General features: G+C 36.2%; 1 protein-coding gene across 1 annotated transcript in view; it reads left to right on the top strand.

Annotated features, from left to right (window-relative positions):
- The window catches only part of LOC112630040 (disintegrin and metalloproteinase domain-containing protein 5), a 129,652-nt gene that overhangs the window by 54,790 nt on the left and 59,511 nt on the right, over nucleotides 1-15,351 (top strand). The window contains exon 13 of the mRNA XM_025394074.1: nucleotides 9,214-9,309. Within this exon, the coding sequence (XP_025249859.1) occupies nucleotides 9,214-9,309 (96 nt within the window). The remainder of the gene's footprint in view (nucleotides 1-9,213; nucleotides 9,310-15,351) is intronic.

A 15,351-nucleotide genomic window follows, 5' to 3' on the forward strand; every position in this document is an offset into this window, starting at 1 on the left:
AAATGGTTTCATGGGCTGGGCCCAGGGTCTTGCTGCTTTGTGCAGTCTCAGGATTTGGTGTCCTACATCCCAACCATGGCTAAAAGGGCGGAGGCACAGCTCAGGCCATGGCTTCAAAGGGTGCAAGCCCCAAGTCTTGGTAGCTTCCACATGGTGTTTAGCCTGTGGGTGCACAGAAGTCAAGAATTGAGGTTTGGAAGTTCTGCCTAGATTTCAGAGGATGTATTGAAATGCCTGGATGTCCAGGCAGAAGTTTGCTGCAGGCTGGCACCCTCATGGAGAACCTGTGCTAGGGAAGTGCAAAAGGGAAATGTGGGGTTGAAGCCCCTCCCAAGAAAGTCCCCACCGTGGCACTGCCTAGTGGAACTGTGAGAAGAGGACCACCATTCTCCTGAACCTAGAATGGTAGATCCATTGACAGCTTGCACTGTGCACTTGGAAAAGCCAGAGACACTAATGCCAGCCCATGAAGGAAGCTGGGAGGGGTGCTGTACCTTGAAAAGCCACAGGCGCAGAGCTGCCCAAGGCTGTGGGAACCCACTTCTTGCATCAGGGTGACCTGGATGTGAGATGTGGAATCAAAGGAGATCATTTCAGAGCTTTAAGATGTGACTTCCCCAGTGGATTTTGGACTTACATGGGGCCTGTAGCCCCTTCATTTTGGCCAATTTCTTCCATTTGGAATGGGTGTATTTACCCAATGCCTATACCCCATTGTATCTAGAAAGTAACTAACTTGCTTTTGATTTTACAGGCTCATAGGCAGAAAGAACTTACCCTGTTGGGAAAGCATGATTGTGTTTTAAAATGTGACGAAGTGAGATTTGGGAAGGGCCATGGGCACAATGATATGGTTTTGCGGGGTCCCCACCCAAATCTCATCTTGAATTGTAGTTCCCCTAATGCCCATGTTTTGTGGGAGGGACCCAGTGGGAAGTAATTAAATCATGGAGGTGGTTACCCTCATGCTGTTCCTGTGATAGTGAGTTCTCATGAGATCTGATGGTTTTATAAGGGGTTTTTCTTCCTATTGCTTGGCACTTCTCCTTGCTGCAGCCATGTGAAGAAGGACATGTTTGTTTCCCATTCTGCCGTGACTGTAAGTGTCCTGAGGCCTCCCCAGCCATGCTGAACTGTGAGTCAGTTAAACCTCTTACCTTTGTAAATTACCCAGTCTTGAATATGTTTTTACTAGCAGTGTGAGAAGAGAGTGATACACTCAACAGTAAGAAAACAAACAACCTGAGTAAAAAAGAGCCAAGGATTTTAACAGACACCTTGCCAAAAAAAGATATACAGATGGCAAATACAAAAAGATGCTCCACATCATATATTATTGCTGAAATGCAAATTAAAACACCAGGATACCACTACATACCTATTAAATGTTCAAAAATCTAGAACACTAAAAACACAAAATGCTGGTGAGGCTGTGGGGCAACAGGCATTCTCATTCATTATTTAATAAGCAAGATGAGTGGAATACAAAATAGCACAGCCATTTTGGAAAATAGGTTGGTGGTTTCTTAGAAAACTAAATATGCTCTTACCATATTATCCAGCAATCACTCTCTTTAGTATTTACCCAAAAGGGTTGCAGATTTATGTCCACATATAAACATGCACACAGATGTTTCTAGTAGCTTAATTTTTAATTGCCAAAACTTGGAAGCAACTAAAATATTTTTGATAGGTAAATGAATAAATAGTCTTTGCTACATTGGACAATGGAACAATGCTCTAAAATATTGTCTATTAAATAAAATGTGCTAAAAAGAAATTATCAAGTCATGAAAAAACATGAAGAAATCTAAAATATGTATTACTAGGTAAAAGAAGCCATCTGAAAAAGCTATGTACCACATAGTTTCAACTATATGACATTCTAGAAAAGATAACAGTATGGGGACAGTAAAAAGATCAGCAGTTGCCGGGGGTTAAAGGGAAGGGAGGGATGATTAGGCAGAACACAGAGGACTTTTAGGACAGTGAAACTACCCTGTATGATACTGTGGTGGTGGATACATGTTATTATAAATTTTTCAAACACATACCATGTAGAATACCAAAGTAAACCCTAACTAATGTAAAATTGAACTCCAGGTGATAATGGTGTGTCAATGTAGGGTTATCATTTGTAACAAATGTACCACTCTGATATGTTGATAAGGAGGTAGGCTGTGTATATGTGTGGGCGAGGCATGTGGAAAATCTTTGTACCTTCTGCCCAGTTTTGCTGTGATCCTAACAATGCTCTAAAAATATTGTATATTAAAGAAAAATTAAAAAGACAAAATCAGTATTTCTTGAGAGTACATATTACAACTCAATTAAAAGGAGACAAATGACCTAATAAAAATAGACAAAATAATTTGGACAGTTTACAGTAGATTATTTATAAATGACAATAAGAAAATGAAATGATGTTTAATATCACTAGTCATCTGGGAAAAATAATTAAAACCACATCATATACACTGCCCACATATTAGAATATCTGTAATAAACACCCCCTTCTGATAAAAATAGTGAGTTTTGTTGAGATGTACAGCAATTGAAATTTGTGTAAATTGCTAGTTGAGTGTAAAAATATTTGAAACATTTTGGCCATGTCTTATAAAGTTAAATATACACTTTCCTTTTTCCCTAGATTTCCATCTCTGAGTATTTTTTTCCCAAAGAAATGAAAATATATATCCCCTAAAATATTTGTACATGAATGTTTAGAGCTGCTTTATTCATGGCAGCCAAATACTAGAAACAATCCAAATATCCATCATCATGTGGACAGATACATTGTGGTATTTCTAGTCATTGGAAAACTACTCAGCAATAAAAAAATGAATAAAATGCTGGTAAATTTATCACCATTGGTGAATCACAAAATGATTATGCTGATTGAAATGAGCCAGATTCACAAGGTTATGTAATATATGATTCTGTTTCTCTAAAATTATAAAAAATGGTAAGTAATCTTTAGTGTGAAGAAGTGGTTGACTTCAATAAGTAGGAGATGTCTCTGGTTGGCAAGGAGAGTGTTCTGTAACTTGAGTATATGAGTAAATGCATAAACTAAACATTTTAAATGGGTATAGTTTATTGCAGTTAAGTTAAAGGGTATATGCTTTCAGTTACGCAAGAATACCCTCTACTGTAAACTTATATAGCCAAAATGCTTCTCCCAGAATACTTTTGTTGATTCTGTAGTTAACTCAGTGTATGATTGTGATTCAACAATGATTCGCTAATTGGAGTTCTATCCTAATTTGCTGACTCTTACCAAGTAAATTTATTTTTATTAAATCTGGTATATTAGCTACTGTTGAATTATTTCTCAACCTCATACAAATTATATTAACCCAAAACCTTTCAGCACGCACACCAAGACAATCAACAAAATCTGAGTTAGGCCGTGATTTGTAGCACTTGCTGAATTCCTTCCTTTAAACACTCCTACAATGGCAGATTTAAAGTGACAAATGCAACATTATTAAATGCAGAGTTGGAAAAATGTGAATGGTAGCAGATCATTATACAGTATTTCCACCAAAAATTAATGATAGATAATATCTTCAAGAGTATAGCTAAAATTAAAATGTAGGAAAATAAGAAATGATGTTGTCAATATTTGCTACCTTTTAAAAATATAATTTATTTCATTGTAAGTTAATGAAATTCAATTTTTATTAATGGCTTTGTTAGCAACCAGTTCACAAAATTTCTGAAAATTTAACAATTGACCCTTGCAAGCCAGAACAGGGTTGGTCCAGCACACTAGGACATGTAATAATTGTAAATTAAAAATCACCCAAACATAGTTTCAAAATATTTTAAAGCGAAATTTTACTATAAGGAGAGACAGACAAATTCATAATCACTTTAAGAGGTGTTAACACATCTTTGGTAGCAAATAACAGAAAAAACATATGAAGGCCAGGCGCAGTGGCTCACGCCTGTAATCCCAGCACTTTGGGAGGCCAAGATGGATGGATAGCTTGAGGTCAGGATTTCAAGACCAGTCTGACCAACATGGTGAAACCCCGTCTCTACTAAAAATTCAAAAATTAGCCGGGTGTGGTGGCAGATGCCTGTAATCCCAGCTGTTCGGGAGGCTGAGGCAAGAGAATTGCATGAACCTGGGAGGTGGAGGTTGTAGTGAGCTGAGATCATGCTACTGCACTCCAGCCTGGGCAACGAAGCGAGACTTTGTCTCACATTAAAAAAAAAAAAAAAAGAAAGAAAGAAAGAAAAAAGAAAAAGCAAATAAAAAAATTATTGCAGATGCACAATATTTGAACAACATATTAAAGATGACCTAATTAAAATATATAAAACATGTTTTCTAAGAGCTGCTGGGAACACATTATTTTATTTATTTACTTTTTATAATTTTTACTTTTATTTCAGATTGGGTGGGGGTACATGTGCAGGGTTGTTTTCTGGGTATATTGTGTGATGCTGAGGTTTCAGGTACAATTGATCCTATCACCCAGGCACTGAGCTTAGTACCCAATAGTTTTTCCACCCTTGCCTCTCTTCCCCACTTCCCACTCTAGTAGCCCTCAGTATCTATTGTTGCTACCTTTATGTCTATGAGCACCCAATGTTTAGCTTCCATTTGTAAGTTAGAATAAGCAGTGTTTGGTTTTCTGCTCTTGCATTAGTTCACTTAGGATAATGGCATATGGTTTTTGTTTTTAATTCTATTTATGTGATGAATCACATTTATTGATTCACATATGTTGAACCAATCTTGCACCCCGTGAATGAAGCCTACTTGATCATGGTGAATTAACTTTTTGATGTGTTGCTGGATTTGGTTTGCTAGTATTTTGTTGAGGATCTTTATGTCTATGTTCATCAGGAACATTAGCCTGTAGTTTTCTTTTTTTCATTATGTCTTTGCCAGGTTTTGTTATTAGGGTTATGCTGACTTCATAGAATGAGTTAGGGAGGAGTTCCTCCTCCTTGATTTTTTGGAATAGTTTCAATGGAATTGGTGCCAGCTTTTCTTTGTATGTGTGGCTGAATTCAGTTGTGAATCCATCTGGTCTGGGGCTTTTATTGGTTGATAAGTTTTTATTATTGATTCAATTTCTGAACTCGATATTAGCCTGTTCAGGGTTTCAATTTCTTCCAATTCAATCTTGGGAGATGGTGTGTTTCCAGGAATTTGTCCATTTCCTCTAGATTTTCTAGTTGATGTGCATAGAAGTGTTAATAATAGGCTCAGTATCTTTTACATTTCTATGTGGTTGGTTATAATGTTACCTTTGTCATTTCTGATTGTGCTTATTTGGATCTTTCCTCTTTTTTCTTTGTCAGTCTAGCTAGTGGTCTATCAATCTTGTTTATCCTTTCAAAAAACACTTTTGGTTTTGTTGATTCTTTGTATTTTTGGGTTTCAATATCATTTCATTCTGCTCTGGTTTTAGTTATTTATTTTTTTCTGCTAGCTTTGGGGTTAGTGTGTTCTTGTTTTCCCGGTTCCTCTAGGTGTGAGGTTAGAGTGTTAATTTGAGGCCTTTGTAACTTTTTGACGTAAGCATTTGCTACCATAAACTTTCCTTTTAACACCATTTTTGCTGCATCCTAGAGATTTTGGTATGTTGTGTCTGTTTTCATTTATTTCAAAACAGTTTTTGATTTCTGCCTTAATTTCGTTGTTTACTCAAAAGTCATTCAGGAGCAAGTTGTTTAATTTTCATGTAATTGTGTGGTTTTGAGAGATATTCTTGGCATTTATTTCTATTTTTATTTCACTATGGTCTGAGATTATGGTGTGATTTTAATTTTTAAAAATTTATTGAGACTCACTTTATGGCCAAGCATGTGGTTGATCTTATAGTATGCTCTGTGTACAGATGAGAAAAATACATATTTTGTGGTTGATGGGTGGTGTGTTCTGTAGATGTCTATTAGGTCCAATTGGTTAAGACTCAAATTTCAGGACAGAATTTCTTTGTTAATTTTCTGCCTCAGTGATCTGTCTAATGCTGTCAGTGGGGATGTTGAAGTCCCCCAGTATTATTTTGTGGCTAAGTCTTTTGGTAGGTCTAGTAGTACTTATTTTATGAATCTGGGTGCTCCAGTGTTGGGTGCATATATTTTTAGAATAGTTACATCTTCTCATTGAATTGAACCCTTTCTCATTATGTAATGTCATTCTTTGTCCTTTTTTTTTTTTATTGTTGTTGGTTTTATGTTTGTTTTATTTGACGTAAGAATAGAGACGCTGTTCTTTTTGTTTGTTTTGTGTTTGCATGATAGATGTCTCTGAAACCATTTACTTTGAGTCTGTGGGTGTCATTACCTGTGATATGGTCTCTTGAAGACAGCAGACAAATGGTTCTTGTTTTTTTATCCAACTTGCCAATCCATGCCTTTTAAGAAGGGCATTTAGACCATTTAAATTCAAGGTTGATATTTATATGTGAGGTTTTGATACTATCACAAAGTTGTTAGCTGGCTGTTTTGTAGTTTCTGTTGTGCATTGCGTTATAGGGTCTGTAGATTAGGTACTTAAGTGTGTTTTCGTGGTAGCATATATCAATCATTCTTTTGTTTCCTTGTTTAGAATTCTCTTAAGGATCTCTTGTAAGGCTGGTCTAGTGGTAATGAATTCCCTTAGCACTTGCTTATCTGGACAATATTTTATTTCTCTATTTATGAAGCTTAGTTTGGTGGGATATGAAATTCTTAGTTGGAATTTCATTAAAAATGCTGAAAATAAGCTCCCAATCTCTCCTGGCTTATCAGCTATCTGCTGAGAAGTTCACTGTTAGCTGATGGGTTTCGCTTTTTACATGATCTGACCCTTTTCTCTAGTTGCCTTTCAGACTTTTTCATTAGCATTGAACTTGGACAGTGTAGTGACTATGTGCATCGGGAACACATTTTTTTAACCATAATAAATATATTCAGTGTGTCAGTATTTTATCCCAATCACTGCCAACTAATCCTTGGTCTTGACCAAGTCATACCTAGCCCTAGAGGTTATGAGACAACTGGCGTAAAATTATATTTTCAAACTAGGTATGTATTTTTAACTATGTAAGTAATACACAAATATATGATAATTGTAAAAAAATCAAACATTAAAGATAAACATAAAATTTCCCCTTGGGACCATCACTCCCATCTATAAGGTCCCCATTGTTAACAGCTTTGTGTATATTTTTTCAGACTTTTTATTCTATTTTTACATATATATGTGTCTATAGAAATATGGGCTATAATTCTGGGGAGGAAGTTTTGGACAAATGATACTCTGTACATTTTCTGCAAATTACTTTTCTTACTCAACAATATGCTTCAAATATGTTTATATCTATGCATAAAGGCTGCATAATGTTCCAGTGGGAAAAAAAAGATACACAAGAGTATGTTTACCCAGTACATTGCAACAAAGTATAAATCAATAAATAAATCAATTAATAATTTATTTTGCTGCCGAGAAGTTCACTCAGTAAACCAATTAACATAGCCAGAATATCCTCAATATTTGCAAAGTTAAAAAAAGTATGCTTTTAAATTACCAGTGGGTAAATATATTACAATGAAAATTAGACATTATCAAAACTCAGCAATATATCTATAACTATATTTCAATGAAAATTTATAGACTTAAATGTATAAATAATAAAGATAAGAGCAAGAATTAATAAAATAAGCAATCATTATATAATAGATAGCTTAAAAAGAAAACTTAGTTCCTTGAAAAAACTTAAAAAAGTTAAAAATTTTCAAATAACACTAATGAAACCAAATAATAAAAGGTATAAACAACCAATATTAGGACTGAAAAAGAAAAAAAAAAACAACTCAGAACCTACAGCTAGAAAGAGGACATGATACAAAAATTTATATTAATAAATATGAATATTCTGTGAATATGAGAAATTGCTAGAATGGTAAAACTTACAAATTACTGACTCAGTGAGAAACAACAAATTAGAATGGTCTCATAACTAACAAAAGAGTTGTATCTCTATTTTAAAAACTTCTGACAACTACCACCAGCCCAGTAGATTTCTCTGAGAAATTCTAATATTGAAGGAGGTAATAATCCAATTTTCTTCTTCTTCTTTTTTTTTTTTTTAATAAACAAAGCTCCATTCATTTTATAAACCAGTGTAAACTTGACACAGAAAAAACCTTTGAGAAGCTTATTAGAGGAAAAGAAAATTAGAGACCAAAGTCACCAGTGAACTTAGATAGAGAAATTCTAAACAAATGTTAGCAAGACAAATTTGGGCTTAATAATGTAAAATTGATTTTGTATTTGAATATAAATCAACCTTATTCACCACAGTAAAATAAATAAGGACAAAATTTATGCTAGATCCAATAAATAAATACAAAACTTACTGTAAAATTAAACATCCATTTTCTAGAGCAGTGTTCTTCAATGGAACTTTTCATAATTATGGAAATGTTCTTTTGTGCCATACAATACACTTTCCACTAATCATATGTTAGTGTGTTGAGCACTCAAAATGTGGCTCATGTGACTGAGTACGTAAATTATTAACTTTATTTAATGTTAGTTAATTTAAATTTAAATAGCTACACATGGCTAGTAGTCGTCATATTTAACATTGTGGGTCTAGAATCTCTAGTTTTTCATTTCTTCCAGAGAAGTTAAGTGGAAGCATTGAGAAAACAGTAAACATTTGTGATTTTGTGAACAATTTTTGAGGTTATTTAATTTTGGTTTCTACAGGTGAATAAATCTGGCTGATACGATTTGTTATAAAATGAATAATATAAGGAAATGTTTAAAGACAATGTTAGTTAATAAGATATCTAATAACTGTTTTCTCTAGGTTTTGGCCCCATAGGAATATCATTGAAATTATATGAAATATAGTGACATAGTACATTTCTTTTTTAAAATTTCAACTTTTAATTCAGCTACAGGGGGTACATTTGCAGGTTTGTTACATGGGCATATTGCACACAGGTGGTGAGCATAGTACTCAATAGGTGTTTTTCAACCCCCTCCCTTTCTCCTTCCTCAAGACAATACATTTATTTTACACATTACTGAATGAGATATTGATTTCTATAAATCTCACATAAAGAATGGGATTATGAAAAATCAGTGAATTTTAGAAAAGCTTTATACTTTGTAAAGTTATATGTCACAGTTTTATTTGGCGGTACCTAATTATATGTGATTAACTAACACTTAGCATTTTTTTTTTACAGAATTGTACACATAAGTTATGTTGTGATGCTTTAACATGTAGACTGAAAGATAATGCGCAATGTGGTTCCGGAGATTGCTGTTCAAAAGATTGCAAGGTAAGCGGCAGTTTATATCTGACAATGGCTCAGCATCAAATGTCTTGAAATACTGGTTTCAAGGAGATGGTAAACGTATCAGTAATATATTCAGCCCTTGCCACCATATTATATCCAAGCAACCTAAGACGCACTATCATACTTAAATTCATTCAGTAATCTATCACTTCCTGTACTCTCATGTACACAATGCCTAATGCTGCTTCTCTCCCAGCTTGATGTTCCAACTCAACATATCAGTTGTTGTTACAACCATTTTGTCTCTCTTATTGACACCATTTAATGAATTCCTGGTGGACAAGAGGTAAAGCAAGTTGGTGGAATAAGACTCTCCAGTGATTGTTCCCCCACAAAAACATCAATTTGAACAACTGTTCACGTATGAAAATACCTGCATAAGAGCTAAGGAAGCCAGGTGATGAAACGGCTCCGTTGTCTGGGTTATATACCCTGGTTCTTTGTCACGGTCCAGAAAGAATTCAGGACACGGACACACACGAGGAGTGGGTTTGGGAGTGGAAAGTTTAATAGACAAGAAGAGAGAAAAAGCTTCCTCATAATGAGAAAGTGGGTCGCCAAAAAGAGGGTCTCCTGTTCGCTGTGGAACGCAATGGATTTTGTACAGAGACTTGAGGAGGCAGCAATTAATTTACATAGGGCTCAGGGAATTGGTTTGACCAGGCGTGCGGTTTACACAGCCCTGGAAAAGACTGGCCCTCCCACCCTAGTCTTTTGTTATGCAAATGCAGCCTCCACCTGGCGGCGGCCATGATGCCTGTACACGTGGTTTTACTTGGAGGCTGTCATGACACCCTTAAACATGGTGACAAGGAAAAGAGGGCAGGGGACACCATATTGAATGTACCTGGCTTCCAGGTACAGCTGCCTGCATTTACATATAAAAGCTTCTAGTTTGCATATCTATGCCTGACTTACCAGGCCGCTTTCTGTTAAGAGAAGAAATGGTTTGGGGCTGCTTTTCATTAAAGGAAAATTCCACCAAGAGCTTTTACCCTTTCTAGCTGCCTAAAAATTATTTCTTAATAATTCCTGTATTAGTGAGAGGTCATAGTGCCTGGTTATAGCATGATAAAAAAAGATGCATTAAAGAGGGTAGGAAGGACAGTTTTACATTACCTGCATCGCCCCTCCCTGAACCGCACAGCACAGCACAGCACAGCACAGCACAGCACAGCACAGAAAAAAGATACTGTCTGCTTGCCAGAAAAAGAGGGACGTAAGACTAGAACTGTACCTTTTAACCAATACCAGGTCAACCGCAGTAAAACCAGGCACTAGGCAGACACCCAAGGCCCTTGAATCTTGGCTGGTTCTTATGATCTGAGCTTTCAGACCTGCCGCGGCACTGAACAGTAATCGGTAGCCCCTGCAAGATGGCCTCAAGTTTCGGCCTGCATCACCACCCACCTACTACAACAGTGTTGGGCTCCAAAAAGCCCACAGTGACAAGCTGACTTCAGCAGCTGGGAGGGTTGAATTCTAGCCCAATGTTTCAGTAACTTCAGCAGCCAAGAGACCGAAAATCAAACAGGAATCCTGGAGCTGAAAATACAATGAATGATGTTTAAGAATGCAGTAAAGAGTGCAAACAGCAGAACTGATAAAGCCAAAGAAAGAATCTGTGAAATAGGACACAACTATTTTGAAAATATTCAGTTAGAGGAGAAAACAGAAAAAGGATGAAAAAGAATGAAGAAAACTCACAGGATTTATGGGGCACCATCAGAAAAGGTAATATATGAGCAGCTGGTGTTCAAGAAAGAATAAAAAAGATAAAGAGATGGGGCCAGGCGCGGTGGCTCACACCTGTAATCCCAGCACTTTGGGAGGCGGAGGCTGGCGGATCACGAGATCAGGAGATCGAGACCATCCTGGCTAACACAGTGAAACCCCGTCTCTACTAAAAAATTAGCCAGGCATGGTGGCCGGCGCCTGTAGTCCCAGCTACTTGGGAGGCTGAGGCAGGAGAATGGCGTGAACCCGGGAGGCGAAGCTTGCAGTGAACCGAGATCGCGCCACTGCACTCCAGGACAGAGCGAGACTCCGTCTCAAAAAAAAAAAAAAAAAAAAAAAAAAAAAAAAAAAAAAAAAGAGAGAGAGAGAGAGAGAGATAGCTTATTTACAGAAATAATAGCAGAAAACTCTCCAAACCTAGAAAAAGATATAATCCAGGTACAGGAAAAGTCAAAGTTCTCCAATTAGTTTCAATCCAAATAATTAATAAATATATATGTTCTAATTGATCCCTATCTAGCCATTCCCCTGTCTCTCTCCCTCTCCACAGGCTTTTCTGTTCCTCGAAACAAAACAATATTGACAGTAGACCAATTAATAACCATACATTGCCTCTAAGCGTTCACCAGAAAGAAAGTTTCATGTTTTTCATTTTAAGTCAAGAGCTGGAAATGATTAAGCTTCCTGCGACAGGCATGTCAAAAGCTGAAATAGGTTGAAAGCCAGGCTTTTGTGCTAAACAGTTAGCCAAGTTATAAATACAAAGGAAAGTTCTTGAAGGAAAGTAAAAGTGCTAGCCCAGTGAACACACAAATGGTAAGAAAGCAAAACAGGCTTATTGCTGATACAGAAATAGTTTTAGTGGTTTGGATAGAAGTTCCAACCAGTCACAACATTCCCTCAAGCCAAAGCCTAATCTGGAGCAAGGCCCTAACTCTCTTTAATTTTATGAGGGCTGAGAGAAGTGAGTAAGCTGCAGGAGAAAATTTTAAGCTAGCAGATGTTGGTTCATAAGTTTTATGGAAAGAAGCTTTTTCCATAGCATGAGTGCAAGGTGAAGCAGCAAGCGCTGATATAGAAGCTGCAGCAAGTTATCCAAAAGATCTAGCCAAGATCATTGATGATGGTATCTACACTAAACAATGGATTTTCAGTGTAGATGAAACAGCCTTCTATTGAGAAAAGATATTAATATAGTTTGGCTATTTGTCCCTATCCAAATCTCATGTTAAATTGTAATCCCCACTGCTGGAGGTGGGAGGTGTTTGGATTATGGGGGTGGATCCCTCATGGCTTGATGCTATCTTCACAATAGTGATTAAGTTCTCATGAGATCTGATTGATTAAAAGTGTGTGGCATGTCTCCCCTCTCCCCCCACCAACTCCCTCTTGCTTTGGCTCCTGTTCTCCCCATGTGATGTGCCTGCCCTCCTTTGCCTTCTGCCATGATTGGAAGCTTCCTGAGGCCTCCTCAGAAGAAGATGCCACTATGTTTCCTGTACACCCTGCAGATCCATGAATCAATTAAATGTCTTTTATTATAAATTACTCAATCTCAGATACTACTTTATGGCAGTGGAAGAATGGCCTAATACTGATGCTTTCTAGGATTTTCATAGCTAGAGAGAATTTAATGCCTGGCTTCAAAGCTTTAGGCTGACTCTCTTGTTATGGGCTAATACAACTGGTGACTTTAAGTTAAAGCCAATGATCATTTATCATTCCAAAAATCCCATGACCTTTAAGAATGGTGCTAAATCTACTCTGCCTGTGCTCTATATTGGAACAACAAAGCCTGGATGACAGCACACCTGTTTATAGCATGGCTTAATGAATATATTCAGCTCATTGTTGAGACCCAATACCCAGGGAAAAAAGATTCCTTTGAAAACATTACTGCTCATTGACAATGCAGCTAGTCACCCAAGAGCTCTGATGGAGATGTATAAGCAGATTAATGTTTTCTACCTGCTTAGCACAATATCCATTCTGTAGCCCATGGTCAGACAAATGATCAAGGAGTCATTATGACTTTCAAGCCTTATTATGTAAGACTCAAGCTGCCATAGATAGTGTCTTCCGATGGGTCTGGGCAAAATTATCTGAAAACTTTCAGAAAGGATACACCATTTAAAATACCATTAAGAACATTTGCAATTCATAGATGGAGATCAAAATATCAACATTAACAGGAGTTTGGGAGAAGTTGATTCAAACTTTCATGGATGACTTTGAGGGGTTCAAGATTTCAGTGGAGGAAGTAGCTGCGGATGTGATACAAATAGTAAGAGAACTAGAATTAGAAATAGAGTCTGAAGATGTGACTGAATTGCTGCAATCTCCTAATAAAACTTGAATTGGTGAGCAGTTGCTTCTTATGGATGAGCAAAGAAAGTGATTTCTTGAGCTGGAATATATTCCTGGTGAAGGTACTGTGAACATTGTTAAAATAACAATATAGGATTTGGAATATTACATAAACAAAGTTGATAAAGCAGTGACAACATTTGAAGGGATTGGCATCAGTGTTGATAGAAGTTTTACTGTGAGTTAAATGCTGTCAAACAGCATTGCATGCTACAGAGAAATCTTTCAGGAAAGAAAGAGTCAATTGATGTGGCCAATTTCATTGTTGTCCTATTTTAAGATATTGCCACAGCCACTTCAATTGTTAACAGCCACCACCCTGATTAGTCAGCAGCCGTCAACATTGAGGCAAGATCCTCCAACAGCAAAAAGATTACCAGTAAACTGAAGGCTTAGATGATTGTTATCACTTTTTATCAATAAAATATTTTTTAATTAAAGTGTACATATTTTTAGGGCATAACCCTAGTACACATGTAATAGACTACAATATAGTTTGAACACAACTTATATGCACTGAGAAACCCCAAAACTTACGTGGCTTGCTTTATTACTCAGTATTTGTTTTACTGAGGTTCTCCGAAACTGAATCCACAATACCTCTGAGGTACATCTATATATAGAAAACTCCACCCCCCCCAAAAAAAAACAAAAACTGTTAGGTTTAGTAAATAAATTCAGTAAAGTTGTAGGATACAAAATTTACATACTAAAGTCAGTGGTGTTCCTATACATTAATAGTGAATTATTTCAAAAAGAAATCAAGAGAACAATCCCATTATGATAGATAAAAATAAAATAAGAATAAATTTAACCAGGGAGTTAAATGATGCCTACACTGAAAACTATAAAATATTGATGATAGAAATTGAAGACACAAATAAATAGAAAGCTATCCCCTGTTCATGGATTGGAAAAATTAATATTGTTAAAATATCTATAATACCTGAAGCAACCTACAGGTTAATTGCAATTCTTATCAAAATACCAATGACACTCTTCACAGAAATAGAAAAATATTTCCTAAAGTTCAGATGAAATCAGCAAAGACCCCCAATAGCCAAAGCAATCTTGTACAAAAAGAACAAAGCCATAGGCATCACACTACCTGACTTTGAAATATACTACACAGCTATAGTAACCAAAAGAGCATGGTACTGGCATAAAACCAGATACTTAGACCAATGGAACAAAATACAGAGCCCAGAAATAATTCCACTCATTTATAGTCAACTGATTTTCTACAAAGGTGCCAAGAATACATAACTGAAGAAAGGGTAGTTTCTTCAATAAATGGTGCTGGAAAAACTGGATGTCCACATACAGAATTATGAAGTTAGATCCTTGTCTCTCTCCATGTGCAAAAATAAAACTGAAATGGATTAAAGACTTAAATATAAGACTCAAAGTTGTAAAACTACTTGAAGAAAACAAGGAAAAAGCTTCATGACATTGTTCTGGTCAGTTATTATTTTGGACATGACTTCAAAAACATAGACAACGAAAGCAAAAATATACAAATGGGATTACATCAAGCTGAAAAGCCTCTGCACAGCAAAGGAAACAATCAAAAAAGTGAAGAGAGAATCTACAGAATGGGAGAAAATATTTGAAAACTATACATCTGATAAGGGTTAATATCCAAAATACATAAGGAATTCAAACAACTCAATAGCAAGAAAACAACCCAATTAAAAGATGTGGAAAAGATCTGAATAGGCATTTCTCAAAAGGAATCATATAGATGGCCAACAGGTATATTAAAAAAGTGCTCAATATTACTATCTTGAATATCTTGTCAATCAAAACCACAATGAGCTATCACCTCACTTCTGTTGGAATGGGTATGATCAGAAGACAACAGATAACAAGTCTTGGCAAGGATATGGAGTAAGGAGCACCCCTACACACTGTTTATAG

Source organism: Theropithecus gelada, chromosome 8, assembly GCF_003255815.1.
Source record: "Theropithecus gelada isolate Dixy chromosome 8, Tgel_1.0, whole genome shotgun sequence".
Classification (NCBI taxonomy): Eukaryota; Metazoa; Chordata; class Mammalia; order Primates; family Cercopithecidae; genus Theropithecus; species Theropithecus gelada.